At 36.2% G+C, this 15224-nt stretch overlaps 2 protein-coding genes across 8 annotated transcripts in view; one reads left to right on the top strand and one right to left on the bottom strand.

The window, feature by feature from the left end:
- The window catches only part of LOC118195621 (protein still life, isoform SIF type 1-like), a 749226-nt gene that overhangs the window by 463698 nt on the left and 270304 nt on the right, over nucleotides 1-15224 (bottom strand). The gene's annotated exons all lie outside the window — the stretch shown is intronic.
- Nucleotides 1431-2108, top strand: LOC146998240 (general transcription factor II-I repeat domain-containing protein 2-like). The gene has a single exon (XM_085812476.1). It carries the CDS (start codon nucleotides 1431-1433, stop codon nucleotides 2106-2108), a length of 678 nt encoding a protein of 225 aa, XP_085668602.1.

The following is a 15224-nucleotide window of genomic DNA, read 5'->3' as shown; positions in this document are numbered from 1 at the left end:
GTTCTTGTGTTAAATTTGGGAATAAAACATACAGCAAAAGCAAAAAAATTAACCAAAAGTTTGACCTTTTTTATAACTCTTTTTTATAACTTTTTTATAAGTTTTTATAGGTGAGATCTGTTTTTACAACTGGTTTTATAGGTGAAGATATCCGGAGCAAATCCGAACAGCTGCATCATCCAGATATGTTCATCAATTTACATTCCAAATATGAATAGAGAATATGAAAAAAGTATGGTAACGCTTAAAACTCTGAAAATGTAAACAGCGATCGACTGAATGGATCGCGTAACACACACTGTTTCTCTTTGTCAACCATCGGGACAATTAGTTAATCAGCCTTACGAAAACTGCGTGAGCACCGAGAAAAAAATATCAGGCACATGCTCTGTTAACTGCTGACAGTTTAAGGGCGTAAGCAAGCTGTAACAAATATCACTAACATTTCCAGCATTCCGCAGGTGAAAGAAAAGAGAAAAAAAACTTAGTTCTACTATAAAAAACTTAGTCCTGTCTTAAATATAATGTCAACAATTTTTTTGTAATAGAAATGGCCTTCTTTTAAGAGGTCATCATAGTTATGGCCAACTTAATGGAACAAATGAAAGCAAGGAACATAGTTATCACATTCCATCAACTGCTTAAATTCCGAACTGATGCAAGAGAAGAAATGCTGAAAGAGTACCTCAAACCCTCTGCTAATAGTGTATCGTATGTATGGCCTAAAACAGGGGTCTCCAAACTTTCCAGCCTTAGAGCCATACTGATTACTCCAGTAAGTTCCGAGGGCCAAAACCATATTATCATTGTTGCCGGTGGTAAAAAGTGAAATAGTCCACTGATAAAAAAAATGTCCGAAAAAGTACGCAACGTTTAAAAAAGGCTGCAAATCGGAGTAAAGTCCGCAAAACGGCAACACTGCATATTATTAATTTTCCTGTCATTATCTGTAATTTCTAGATTAGTCGTAGAGTTCGAGCCATGAGGAGTAACGTGACATGACATCTGATGGACGCAAGCGGAAATAGGTAGTACCTTCTATCGCTAACAGATGGCGCTAATAGCACGTACAGAAGTCAGTTCCTATGACTGTTGTGAAATAAAATAGTGCGTACCTCCTTAAAACATGTTTGTGCGTGTTTAAGTTTAAGACATCTTTGCAACAGTATTTTGATTTGAATTGTTGCTTTTGTGTGTGATTTAGTAGTATGGAAAAGAAGCGAAAAATTGATAGTGAATGCAGAAAATTCAAAGGTTAGTGGGACATTCAGTATTTCGTAATTGAGTCCAGTAACAAGGCGCTATGTTTGATTTGCAATGAAAGCATAGCCGTTCTCAAAGAATATAACATTAAACGTCATTATGAAACAAAACATTTTCAAAATTACTCAAAATATACAGGAAGTTTGCGGACAGAAAAATTCGAAGCTATGAAGCGCGGATTGAAATCGCAGCAATCTTCATTTATAAAACTCAAAACTGAACAAGAGGCTGCAACTCGTGCCAGCTTTCGTGTGGCTCTTGAAATTTCAAAACGTGGAAAACCATTCACCGATGGAGAAATGATCAAAGAATGCATAATTGCAGTAGCCGAAGAAATATGCCCTGAAAAGGTAAATTTATTAAAAACTGTCAGTATGTCAGCAAACACTGTGGCTCGAAGGGTAAAAAACATCGCTAAAAATATATCCTCTCAACTGTTCGACAAAATGGACATGTTGAGTGGTTTTCTTTGGCCTTGGTCAACGGATGTGTCAGATACTGCTCAGGTGTTGATTTATATTCGAGGAGTAGATAAAAGCTATGAAGTGCATGAAGAACTTCTTGATATGTATAGTATTCATGGCACAACTACTGGTACAGATATTTTTAAAGGAGTTGAAATGGCCATTAATCAAAAGAACCTTCGATGGAAAAACTTGAAATGTATTACAACTGATGGAGGCAAAAACATGAGTGGGAAAGATAAAGGAATGGTCGCTCTTGTGTCAAAGGCTGTAGAAAATGACGGTGGTTCAAAACCATTAGTCTTACATTGTATCATTCATCAACAGTCTTTGTGCGGAAAATGTTTGGATATGTCTGAAGTTCTGAAACCAGTCATATGAACTGTTAATTTTATCAGATCTTTTGGGCTGAATCACTGACAATTCCGACAATTTATTGAAGAGATTGGAGAAAATGACTTACCTTATCATACTGCCGTACGTTGGCTTAATTGTGGGAAAGTCCTTCAGCGCTTTTTTGAACTTCGAGCAGTGATCGAAATTTTTTTGAATGAAAAGCATCGCACTCTTACTGAATTACAAAACAACGCATGGCTGTGGAAGTTAGCATTCTATGTTGATTTGACAATACATGTGAACGAACTGAATTTGAGATTGCAAGGAGAAAACCAGCATCTTTCTGATTTATACACTAATATCAAATCATTCCGGAAGAAATTGATACTGTTTCAATCACAACTACGAAGTAAATGTTTTTCACATTTTAAAACATGTGAAATATTCAGTGACACCACTGAGACTGAGTTTCCTATCGATTTTGCAATCGAAACTTTGAGTGCTTTGAAAATAAATTTTGATACTCGTTTCTCGGACTTTGATGCCATTGCGAATCAAATTAAGATTTTTCAGAATCCTTTTGATACTGACATTGAAACCCTAGCCCCGGAACTTCAAATGGAAATGATTGATCTACAGTGCAGTGATATAATTAAGAACAAATATCAAAACTCATCTTTGTTGGAATTTTATAAGAGTCTTTCACTGACACAATTTGATAATTTGCATAAATTTGCTCGTGGGCTGTTTTCTGTTTTTGGTACTACTTATTTGTGTGAGAAGACCTTCTCCAAAATGAAGTACACAAAAAATGTTTACAGATCTAAATTAACTGATGAGCATCTTAAACCTCTTTTAATAATTGGTACAAGTAAAATTAGTCCACAACTACAAACTATTGTCAGTGGAAAATCTCAATTACATAAATCTCATTAGTATTTCATATGTCATTATGCTTTTTATAAGTTATGTTTTTATTTAAAATGTATAAAATGTTAGTTGGATTCATTTCAATAATTTGTTAGTTATTATGTACTGAAGTTAAATTTTCTGCATATTATACATGTCTTTACTCATTACAATTCTGTGTTTCTTTATCCAACTTATCACAAAAACAATAACAATAAGCCTACAACAATGTTATGAGTAGTTAGCCCATGACCATATCAATGTAGATGTCATATTAAAAATTATTCAACATAAAATTAGAATACTTCAGTAAACTAAATTTAATTTTCTATAAAAAATATGTTCTCTAAAAGGAGTTTTCAAGTATGCTAGCTCACCGCGGGCCGGACAAAATCTGTCCGCGGGCCGGATGTGGCCCTCAGGCCGTAGTTTGGAGACACTTGGCCTAAAATGCAAAACGAAATTATACATGCTTGCAACAAAATAATTTTTAAAAACTTATAACGTTGCGAGGCCCCAACTTGTCAGCAACAGTGGTAGTGACTGCTATGAACTGTAAATTACACAGACTCGTAAGAAAGGTTTAAATCCCTTTTTATTCCACTTTAGAAATAACAGCTGCGTTCACTTGACGCTCACAAACTACGCCGACCCGGCGGTTTAACAAAACACAAATGTGACACTAAAAATAAATGACAGGATGAATAAATAACGAGATCACTACCTACGAGGCTCTAAAATCGTAACTAACTTAACCGCGTTCTAAGATACAGCTGAGATTCAGCAATCTTAATGATTAAGCAGTTGAAGATTCAACGAACTGCCGAAATAGGCACACAGGCCGAAACGCGCGGTTCTTAAATTTCTACCTAGTAACCTTCACGCTCGCGATTCAAGAAGCACACACACAAACTCGTTTCCCTTCTATTTAAACTCAACTTACTTCTGCTAAAATTTGAATAGACTGCGCGTTCTACTACAATTTACATACTCTGGCATTGGAAATTCTAAGGGAAAGTAAAGGCTTGACAGGGAAGATAGCTTAAAATAAATGTTAGTTAAAATAAATATAAACCCTACAAACTTATTGAAAAAGCAAATTCACCAAACATAATTTTGAAAACTTTAGAATCATTAGGTTTGAATTTAAGATATACAAGAGGCCAAGGATGTGATGGTGCTGCTGATATGTCTAGAGTATTCAGCGATGTGCAAGCCAAAAGAAGAGAGATATTCTCATCGGAATTATATGCATAATTCCCCTTCATTTTCTAAATTTGTCTATTTCTGATGCATGCCAGAACCTGCATCGGAGTAGTTGAAAAGTATTATTCGTTCATGAATACTCCTAGAAGAAATAATGTTTTTTAAGGTGGTATATTAGAACTGTACCAGGAAAGACGGGAGCCAAGAGCGACATGAATCCACTATGGTGATGGTAGAATTGCTCCATCCATTGATTTATGCTCTTTCATTAATTGAAAATTGGCTCGTTAAGGATTCGTCTGCTGGGGCCTACATTGAGGCGTTCTGAATTTGTCACTACTTTGTTTTCGATAGAAAAAGTATTTTATCTTACGTTGCCTTTAGAGAAGATTTTGGTGTTTAAGGCATTGGGCGTCATTGCTGCAGTTCAGATGGGCGACGATATTGTAAAAGAGCTTGAAATGATTCGCAGTCAGTCAGAGACGGTTTTCAGTTCTATTTTCCTAAAATTGGAATTTTATTTAAAATAAATAAAGGATGAAGTATATATAATTTTTCTTCCACGACGAATAAAAATACTCGCTAGTCCAATATTCCAGCAGAATGACTCCAATCTTATTTCAGAGTAACATTTTTAATCGGTTTTTGTATGTTGTAATTATACATCTTAAAAAGATATCCAAGACATATAAAGCAGTTATAAATCCTTTATTATGAAATCTTTACGTATTTTAATCATACCCGAGAATGAATCTGCAGACTAAAATAAATTAGAAATACTGAAAGCAACGTATTCATCAGATTTATCCGATTGTAGTGATAGTGTTTTGACTGCAGAACATCAGCTATGGGAAAAGAAATTACTGGCGCAATAGACAAGATTAACGGCTATAGAAGCTTTATAAGAATGCAACGTAGATTTTTTCCAGAATATTCATTAACTTCTAAAAACTTTTAATGACCTTACTTGTTACAGCATGTACTGCTTAAAACTCGTTTTCAATATACAATATTTTAAAAAGTACTTAAGAAGTAGTACATCTGAAATCCATTTAAATGGACTTTGTTTTCTATATATATATATATATATCTGTAAGTTAATAAATCTTAACATTTTGAGAAAAAAAGGAGAAAATATATATAACTTTGTAAGAACTAATGTGTATAAAATTTTGCATTTCATTATACTCTCCCCTTTGTAACTGTTTTTAAAGTGACCGTTTTTCAATCATTAAATTATTTTTATCAGTTTTTCAACGATATTCGATTCCATGAATACTGATAAAGTAAGAATTCTTGTGATATCTTTATTATTTTTCTTAAACAGTCTTTATTTTTGTAATATTTAAAACTGGATAAAAATTGTACCAATTCTTGAACAGATTTAAAAGAAGGGGAAATAAGATTGATATAGCGTATTCTTTTATTTTTTACCAAGTGGTAATTCTGAACTAAATAAATTGCTTCAAGGTAAAGATGATATGCACCTCCTAAAATTAATTCCTCGGTACCCCACTAATATGAACACTGTTTTCTTGTAAAACTTTCTAGCCAGAGACAAATGTTGAACAACAAGGTACAGTAAATTTAATATGGTTCCTGGCTCTAGGATTATTTCTTTGAGAGAAAGTATAAGTACTGCAGAGTCATGAGGTTTTTTTTTAAACAGGAGATGTGAAAAATAGGCATTGCCCTCGTCGGGACTAGAATCTGGATCTCTCGAATATGCGCCGAGCATGCAACCGTTACACCATGAATGTATGTTGGAAGGAGGAAAAAATATCTTAAATATAGACATAACAAGCGTTACATTTAAAATTATACACATATTACATATGCTCCGCATTTACTTTGGTTATTAGAATATTATAACTGTTTAGATTACATAAAAAATAAGAAGGTGCATATTACACTAACTAGTACTCTTTCCTGGAGCTATTTAACTTTCTTTTTGTTACTAGTTAAGGTATTTAAGTATGAAAATTGGACTTTAGACGGCACTGCAGTTTGTCATTTGCATTACTTTGTAGACACATTAGGATTTTTTGGAGGCAGGCAAGATAAAAAATAAGCAATCGCCTTCGCCGAGAATCGAACCAAGGACCTCTGAAATACCGGCCCAGAGTGCACCCCGAAGGCACGCTAGGAAGGCGGGAGAAATACCTTATAACTTGCTTCGGCAGTTCTTTTCTGAAAAGTTTTACATTGCGAATTTAAAAAGAAAATACCAAGAAAAATGGAAATTATATATTTATCTAAGGAAAGTGAATATTCTGCCTTTTATCCTTTCTAAATTAAATAATAAATTTTCTAATAAAACGCAAATGATACTTACCCGTTTCATTGTTGTGGTATGTGTATATAGCGTTTTGTTTTTTTTTTGGAAGAGCAGCTCAAAATACTTTCAGAAGCCTTAAAAAGGATATAAATATCATCATATCGAAGTGCACAATTACATACGTCACAAAATTATCTTGTTTATTAGAGCTCAATATACCTTAGAAAGCTGAAACATTCTTTTCGATGCTGTCATAAATCCGTAAGTTTTATTTTCAAAATAAGTAGCAACTCAAAGTAGCGAGATAAATTTATTTCAGGTCATAGACAGAGGCCGCGGAAGGCGTACCCCGTAAAGTATTCCTTACCTTCAAAAATTCCGAATAATAGAGCTTCATTATACAGAAGCACCGGGCCATTAGCATTAAGCAGCCGATTGAACAGCAGGGGCCATTGGAACGCTGCCATAACTCAGCTCCGGTTTTCGTTACAAATTCTGAATCTGCGATGGAATATCCTGTTCGCGAGTCAACATTTCTTTCGCGTTCAAGAGACCGAGCATGAATTTTATTTTCGATTGTGCGGCAGAAAAGGAAAGGTGAGAAGTTTTCTAAATATTTCCCTCTTTCCTTCGCTTTATGTGGTAAAAAAGAGAAAATGTAAAGGCTCAGAAAAGAGAAAATGTGCCCGCATTCCCTTCAGTCGATATCATAAAAGAATCCTTTTCGAACTCGATTCTGGTTTCGAATATCTTGGCATGTTCTTGGAGACTGCAAAAACGCATTAAAAAAATTCTTTCAATTTCACAATATCTGATTTCAGCCAGAAAACATGAAACTGCGCTGAAATGAGGTATGAAATCCATGGTTGGGAAAATATTCTATTTTAATAACAATGTGACACCTTGTAAGGGATATTTAAAGTTTATAACAGTTATTTTAATTTAGTTAACCGTTCTGCTTTGCCTTGTTTCAAATCACATTTCCCTACCAGAATGAGTTTTTAAAATTGCGTTGAATGCAAATTAGGAAGAGACAGTATTAAAGGAAAGTTCAACTGACTTCCAGAGAGAGAGAGTTAGGAATCCTGAGTAGCGCGCGTTTACCTTTGGGCTACGTCTCTCTAAGCTATTGTTACGCTCGACCGTATTATTACGTGCCTTTCAATAGTTCGCCCATTAGTTTAGATTACGGGCCAACTACATTAGATTTGTGTTAGCTTCGACTAAATCTCTTAGTTAGTCATAATTAGTTCTTATTTTCTTACTTTTAAGCACAAGTGGAGGCTTTGCTGTAAGACCGAAGGTAGGGGCCGACTGTTGATCTTGAGTGAATAAAGGGTAATTAACGCTTCTTGAGTTTACGATCTCTGTCCTTTAAACTAAGCAATCATTCGCTTAATAATTCTCTACGTTCTTCGACACTTCATTTACCAGAATAAAAGTGAAGAATTCTATAACCTTAAAACGCCTTAAGCGTACAGCGCCTTAAAATTTAATAAGCAATAAAATGTATTGCAATCTTAATTGGATGCTTATACTGTAAGGATATTAAGTTTTACTAACGTTTATTTTATTTTAAATCTTTACTATCACTTCTTATTTTCTACTTCCAGCCAGAATTATAAGCGTTAACTTATTTATGCAAAATTTGTCTGGCGAACGCCAAGTATTCAAGTTGTGGCTTTTTGCCAAGCGAGAGAGAGGAAGCAGTTAGTCGAAGCAGGCCGCTTACCTTAGAAGTTTTACTCAGTTGCTGGTTGCCTTCCAGGCCAGAGGTTTTAATCCTCTTGATAATTTTAAACGTATTGTAGTATTAACAGTTCTCTGTACTACATACGGCTTCCTGTTAATATAAGGCCAATCTTCCACGTTTATTATTTCAAAGTTAAGTTAGAGTTTAGTTCTATTTTTTATATTCTTACGTTTAGACCACGAGTAGTGAGTCCTTGTATTCCGAAGTACGGAAATTATTGTAAATAGAGAAAAAATAAAGGGTTTTGTATACCCTTCTTGTGTATCCTGTCTACTTCCCACAGTTATTGAACATAGCTTTAGTAAGCTCTCTGTTCCGAGTCAGGTCCTTGCATGTTCCCGAAGAAAGTAAGACGGAACATTGAACCTGATAGTGGCGCCCAACGAAGAAGAATAACCATGGCCCAGTTTCAAGAAGAACCTGTGCTGCCTGCAGAAGCGGCTCAGAATCCAGAAATGCCAGCTGCCGCCCTGAAGGATTTGGTTACATCGTCCAGACCATGCGCGCTTCGATGAAAGCAGAAGCAACATTTAATGGAAACTCACCGGTAACCAGTTTTTTGGAAAATTTGGATGACCACTTCATGCTCTACCCCGTGCACGAATTTCAAAAAGTTACCTTAGCTACCAGCGCTTTGAGGGGCCAAGCGCTTAATTGGTTCAAATGTATAGGCAGAAGTCTCTTGGGTCAAGCAGGAAGTCCCACCTATACTTACGAAAATTTCAAGACTGCCCTACTAAAAGCCTTCCCTGTTGTAAGGGATCGTGCGAAATTAGAAACGGAAATTTTCAGCATATATCAGCAAAGAATCGAAAATCTCTCAAGCTTTATTTTAAGAAAAATTCACGTCCTCAAACTCTTGTATGGAAACCGTCCGGATCCTGAGATAATTCAAGTGATTTTGCCGAGGTTACTGCCCCAAGTGCAAGACTTTATTGAATTAAGAAATCCAACTACACTGGAAAAGTTATTTGAGCTAGCAATCCAGTTTGAAAGTAGAAGAACGGCGGACATTGAAAGAAGACGCCAATATCAACAGCGAAACCAATTTGGTGCACCAAGACTACAGCAAACTCAAGCACACGGCTACGGAAGCAAAGCGAATCAGTAGGCAAGGAAACCCGAGCATTCAAAAACAGCCGGCGAACGTCGACAGTTCAATAGCAATCCAGGAAAAAAGTCTCAAGGCCAGTGGAAAAAGAAGGAAAGCACGGAAATGAAAAATAATTTAAACTAAAACGGATTTCTGCTGACGGGAGGGTGCAGAAATCCGAAGGCCATGAAAATCCCTCTTCCTTCAAGTTAAATACAGTAATGGTGAAAAATTTGACTCTTCCGAAGATTGAAGTCTTGGTGAATAATATCCCAGCCACCGCACTCCTGGATACAGGCGCGCAGTGTTCCTGTGTGGCAGAAGATTTTTTTAGGAAGTATTTTCGGAAATACCGCATATATAATTCGGATAATACGACAATGTTAGCGGCGCAAGGAGAAAAATGTAAGTGCATAGGTAAATTACCACTGTATGTCCGTATCAAGGACGAACAAGTAAAGGTTATGTTTTTCATAGTAAAGAATCTGCAAGCACATATTATCTTAGGGATAGATTTTCTTTCAGAGGCACAAGCAACGCTAGATTTTAATGAAGCGTCCCTTAAGCTGACAATGAAACCAGTTCGTGGAGAAAAGGCTGAACCGCCGATGTTAAATCTTGACCACCTTCCTAATGAAGACCAACGAAGAATCCGACAAGTGGTAAGTGAATTTGCTTCGTTATTTAGTGATATTCCAGGATTTACTCAGGTTACTAACCATAGTATTGACACCGGAGATTCAATGCCAGTTCGCCGCAAAGCATACCGGTATGATAAGAATAAGGAAAAAATTATAGAATGGCATATCACCGATATGCTACGTAAAAAGATCATAACGCCCATCTCAAGTAGTTATGCTAGCCCGGTGGTTTTATGTAAGAAAAATAATGACTATCCTTTGACACATCCAAAAAGGTGGAGATTCGCAATTGACTACCGTAAATTAAACTCCATAACTAAATATCCGGTATATCCGTTACCTATTATTGAAGAAATTCTAAGGAACATAACATCCACCAAATATATGACGACTTTAGACTTAACGACTGGTTATTTTCAAATAGTGGTTAGGCCTGAGGACGTGCCTAAGACTGCTTTTATAACCAAGTCTGGCACTTATGCATTTCTGCGTATGCCGTTTGGCCTTTCAGGGGCACCGGCAACATTTCAGCGATGTATGGACATTGTGTTAAGGCCTGTTCTTGGAAAGTCCACATTTATCTATTTTGACGATATCATTATTACTAGTGATAATCTCGACCAACATGTACAGGATTTAAGACAGGTGTTTTCTTTATTAAATGAGGCCGGTCTAAAAGTTAATGTCGAAAAGTGCAAATTTGCAGCCCCTGAATTAAAATATTTAGGTTACAAAATATCTCAGAAAGGAATCGAGACAGACGAATCAAAAATAATCGCTGTACAAAAGTATCCGGCTCCAAACACGGCGAAGAAGCTCTCTTTTTTTCTAGGACTTTGTTCATATTATAGGTCCTTTATAAAAGATTTTGCAGCTATTGCTGAACCATTGTTAAAATTAAAAAGGAAAAAGGCAAGATTCTCGTGGACGGCCGAAGCCAATAGTGCTTTCGAAAAATTAAAACAAGCATTAACGCAAGCCCCTGTGTTGAAATTTCCTGAAAAGGATGAGAATTTAGAAATTTCAGCGGATGCTTCGGATTATGCGGTAGGAGCGGTACTTTCGCAAAATCAGCAGCCCGTGGCATTTTTTAGCCGAACTTTAAATCAAACACCAAGAAACTATTCCGCGACCGAGAGAGAGGCACTTGCAGTTCTGTTAGCGGTGAAAAAGTTCCGAGTCTATTTTGGAAAGGCGCCAATAACAGTGTACTCTGATCATGCGGCGGTAACTAGATTGTACTCAGGGAAAAACTTATCCCCAAGGTTAATAAGATGGGCCCTCAAGCTACAAGAATATAATCTGGTAATCAAGCATACCCCCGGAAAGGAAAATATCGTAGCAGATGCCCTATCCAGAATTAAAATAGATGAAGAAGGTAATACGGTAAAGGTGGCAATGCTCACAGCATGTACAATAAATTCCCGAGAAACTGTAATAACCGAACTGGGTAAAGATCCTGAGTTTGGAAGCATTTATGAGTATTTAAAGGATCCTGAAAATTTTAGCCTCCAAGATATTGTGGCGATAAGAAATAGGGCGGCCCATTAGGAACTAATAGATGGTCTATTATTTTATACAAAAACTACGAATTCCAACAACGAATTTCGACCTGTTATCCCAGCTAGTCTTAGATTAAATATCCTGCAGGAGCTCCATGACAGCCCTTTAGCTTCTCATGCTGGTATTCGAAAAACTATCCAACGCGTACGCGAGGCAGTCTATTTTCCTGAACTGCAAAAGTTAACAAGGACGTTTGTCCAGTCCTGCCCAACATGTCAAGCAGTTAATTATATTAATTTCCGCCCGGCCGAGTTTCTAAATAGTATTAAATCCGAATTTCCAAATGAAATAATTGGCATCGATTTATTGGGCCCTTTCCCAAAAAGTCAGTTAAATAAAAGTCGCTATCTCCTTGTTATGGTTGATCATTTTAGTAAATGGACCGAAATTGTTCCCTTAAAACGAGCCTCCGCGAAATTAGTTACTGATTCTGTTTTAAATAAATATATTTTAAAATACGGGGCGATCCTAAAAGTTATATCGGATAATGGTCCTCAATTTGTAAGTAATGTATTTGAAGACATGTGCCAAAAACTGGGCATACGTCATTTAAAAATGGTCCCGTATCGGCCGCAATCAAATATAGCGGAACGGGTCAATAGAAATATAGTGAAAATTATCCGTAGTTATGTTAACAATTTTCATAAAAGCTGGGATAACTATGTCAATGAATTTGCTTTCGCCCTTAGGACCGCAAAACATGATACAACGGGCAAAACTCCTGCTGAGTTATTTTTAGGCAGAAAGATTATAACGCCGTTAGATAAATTATTTTATGTGCAACAAAGAGCCCCAGAATTTAAAATGGGTGATATAGAAAAACTAATTAAAGAAGCAAAAAAGAATACGGAAGTAGCACAGAGAAAACAAAAGCTGTATTATGACTTAAAACGACGGGGACTAACTTATAAAGTAGGGGATGAAATATTAAAAATTAAGCATTCACTTTCTTCAGCACCAGAAGATAAAACTGCCAAATATTTTCCACGATTTGAAGGACCATATGTCATAGAAGAAATAACTCACGCTGTAGTAGTGTTAAAAGCCAGGAATGGTGAAACCTGTTCCGCAAACATTGATCAAATCAAACCCTACTATGATCGTAATAAAATGCAAATTTTCAAAGATCTTTTGCAGGATCCGGCACGGCAGACACGGCAGGCACAAGCTCCAGAGGTGGAACAACGATAAGTACAAGGGCAAGCTATTAAGAGGCAGGAGCAAGTGAAAAGAAAGTTTCCCCGCGGGAAAATTGAAGGTAACAAGAAAGAGAAGCCGTTCCACCGTCCAGAAAAGAGAGCTCACGAACACCCCCAGAATGAAGAAGGGAGAAGGACGACGTATGCAAAGAGAGCCAGGAGAAATGACGGCAACTATAACCCGGCTCTAAAACGGAAGATCTACTCATCCGACAGGACTCTCCGCAGCAAATGTCACCGAACTGCGGAAGGGCCACCAGCCGCGGAGGAAAAGTTACAAGGAAAATTTGAACGGCCAGCAACGAGGTCCAAGCAGGAACGCGAAAGAAGTTTCCCGGTTCCGCCAAGACCAGCTGCCATCAAACGGCCAAGACCACAGGCAGAGACGAAAAAGAAGATATTCAAGGGTGACCGAACTGGAAAAAAAAGAAAGCTTCTAGAGGAAGGCCCTGAAGGGCGAGCCCGTACAAGAAGGAGGATAAATCAAACGAGAATCTGCACTACATTCCAGGACTGGGCTCAGAAAAGAATGTCCGAATATCACAAAGATAAGTAAAATTTTATGTTACTTTGCAAACTTAAGTTAATCTTTCATTCTTACTGCAAGTGGCAGATTTCAAGAAGTTTTACCTCATGCGAGGTCTAGTTTTATCGCCAAAAAGGGCGAGAAATGAGTTGTTACCGATTTTGGTATTATGTTTTTCAATTACTCGCGCGTAAAACTAAAGTTGATGTATAATAGTGATGTGTAAATACTTAAATATTGTAAAAGTTATTGTATTTAAAACATTCTGGCAAGAAAGAAGTTTTAGTCGGAAAGACTTTTTGAAATGTATTATTTCAATGTAGAAGAATTGGCACTTGCTTTGAAAAGAATAGAAGCTAACAATGTACTACTAATGTATGTTTTCAAATGCGTAAAATTAACGGCATGTTAATATGTTCTTATATACAATGTGAACTGTTATTTTAAATGTTAAGAAATACCGTGATATGGTAAAAGTGAAAGTAATGTTAAAATTTTTTTTTATTATTCGTGTGACTGTAAAAAGACCAAATCATGGTGAATATGTGTTAAAGGTTGAATGAATGTAGTTACGCTCTCTGACGCTACACTTCAGAGTTAGCCACTTTCAGAATAGTACCTCAGGGTTTAGAGTTGAAGTTAGGGTGTGTTACGAGGTCTTGGTATGTTGAATTTTAACACGTTAGTGTTTTGATTGTAGGAGGAAGTGTTGAACACGTATACATAAACACATTCGTGTTTGGTGTTCTTTTACAACACATGTCAGAGAGCACGGGGAGAGATAATTAAAATAGTCATGAATGAAATAAGAATGTTAAGAGAAATATAAATATGCATGTTACTTGCCATTTCATTTTGTAGCATTTCATTAAACTAGTTTTCCTTCCAGATCTCTGGAAGGAACCATATTTGAATAAAAAGCTCCTGTTTAGATGCAGTACAGATGAAAAAATTGCGTGTCCTGGGAGCTGCTATTGTAAAAACAAATTTCTTTTTTTTTAATTTCTAGTTTCTAGTCAGAAATGTTTGTAAAAGATTGGCCTCGCGTTAGATTCTAGAGCTAAAAGTTTTCAACAAGGTCGTTTTAGACCTCAGTTTCAAACTAATTAACTCTGGCGGGAAGAATGTAAGGATCTTAAATTTTACTAACGTTTATTTTATTTTAAATCTTTACTATCACTTCTTATTTTCTACTTCCGGCCAGAATTATAAGCGTTAACTTATTTATGCAAAATTTGTCTGGCGAACGCCAAGTATTTAGGTTGTGGCTTTTTGCCAAGCGAAAGAGAGGAAGCAGTTAGTCGAAGCAGGCCGCTTACCTTAGAAGTTTTACTCAGTTGCTGGTTGCCTTCCAGGCCAGAGGTTTTAATCCTCTTGATAATTTTAAACGTATTGTAGTATTAACAGTTCTCTGTACTACATACGGCTTCCTGTTAATATAAGGCCAATCTTCCACGTTTATTATTTCAAAGTTAAGTTAGAGTTTAGTTCTATTTTTTATATTCTTACGTTTAGACCACGAGTAGTGGGTCCTTGTATTCCGAAGTACGGAAATTATAGTAAATAGAGAAAAAATAAAGGGTTTTGTATACCCTTCTTGTGTATTCTGTCTACTTCCCACAGTTATTGAACATAGCTTTAGTAAGCTCTCTGTTCCGAGTCAGGTCCTTGCATGTTCCCGAAGAAAGTAAGACGGAACATTGAACCTGATAATACTTCTCAATGTATATTTTTAATTTAATATATTAAATTTTCAAATATCCTTTTGTTCCGTTATGACTGAAAACATTTAATATTAAGTAACGACTTCAAATATATATTTTACTCAAGAGAGAACAATTCCTCTCCTTAAAGAAAACTTAAATAAGACAAAACTTTATGCAGATAATCAGCTTAATGATTTTAACTCTGAAATATGTGTCTGTTGGGCAGTGAACTACCAATTACTAGGTCTTGACGCAATGAGAAAAGGTTTTATATCATTAAATGTCCA

The sequence above is a fragment of the Stegodyphus dumicola genome, chromosome 3 (assembly GCF_044657685.1).
Source record: "Stegodyphus dumicola isolate Sdum_Otavi_A_Nest chromosome 3, ASM4465768v1".
Classification (NCBI taxonomy): Eukaryota; Metazoa; Arthropoda; class Arachnida; order Araneae; family Eresidae; genus Stegodyphus; species Stegodyphus dumicola.
Note: the sequence above shows the minus strand (reverse complement) of the source record. Positions and strands in the feature narration are given on the sequence as shown.

Bases quoted from the DNA above. Each gene is read 5' to 3' on its own strand.
- LOC146998240 (XM_085812476.1), top strand. From the start codon at position 1,431: ATGAAGCGCGGATTGAAATCGCAGCAATCTTCATTTATAAAACTCAAA.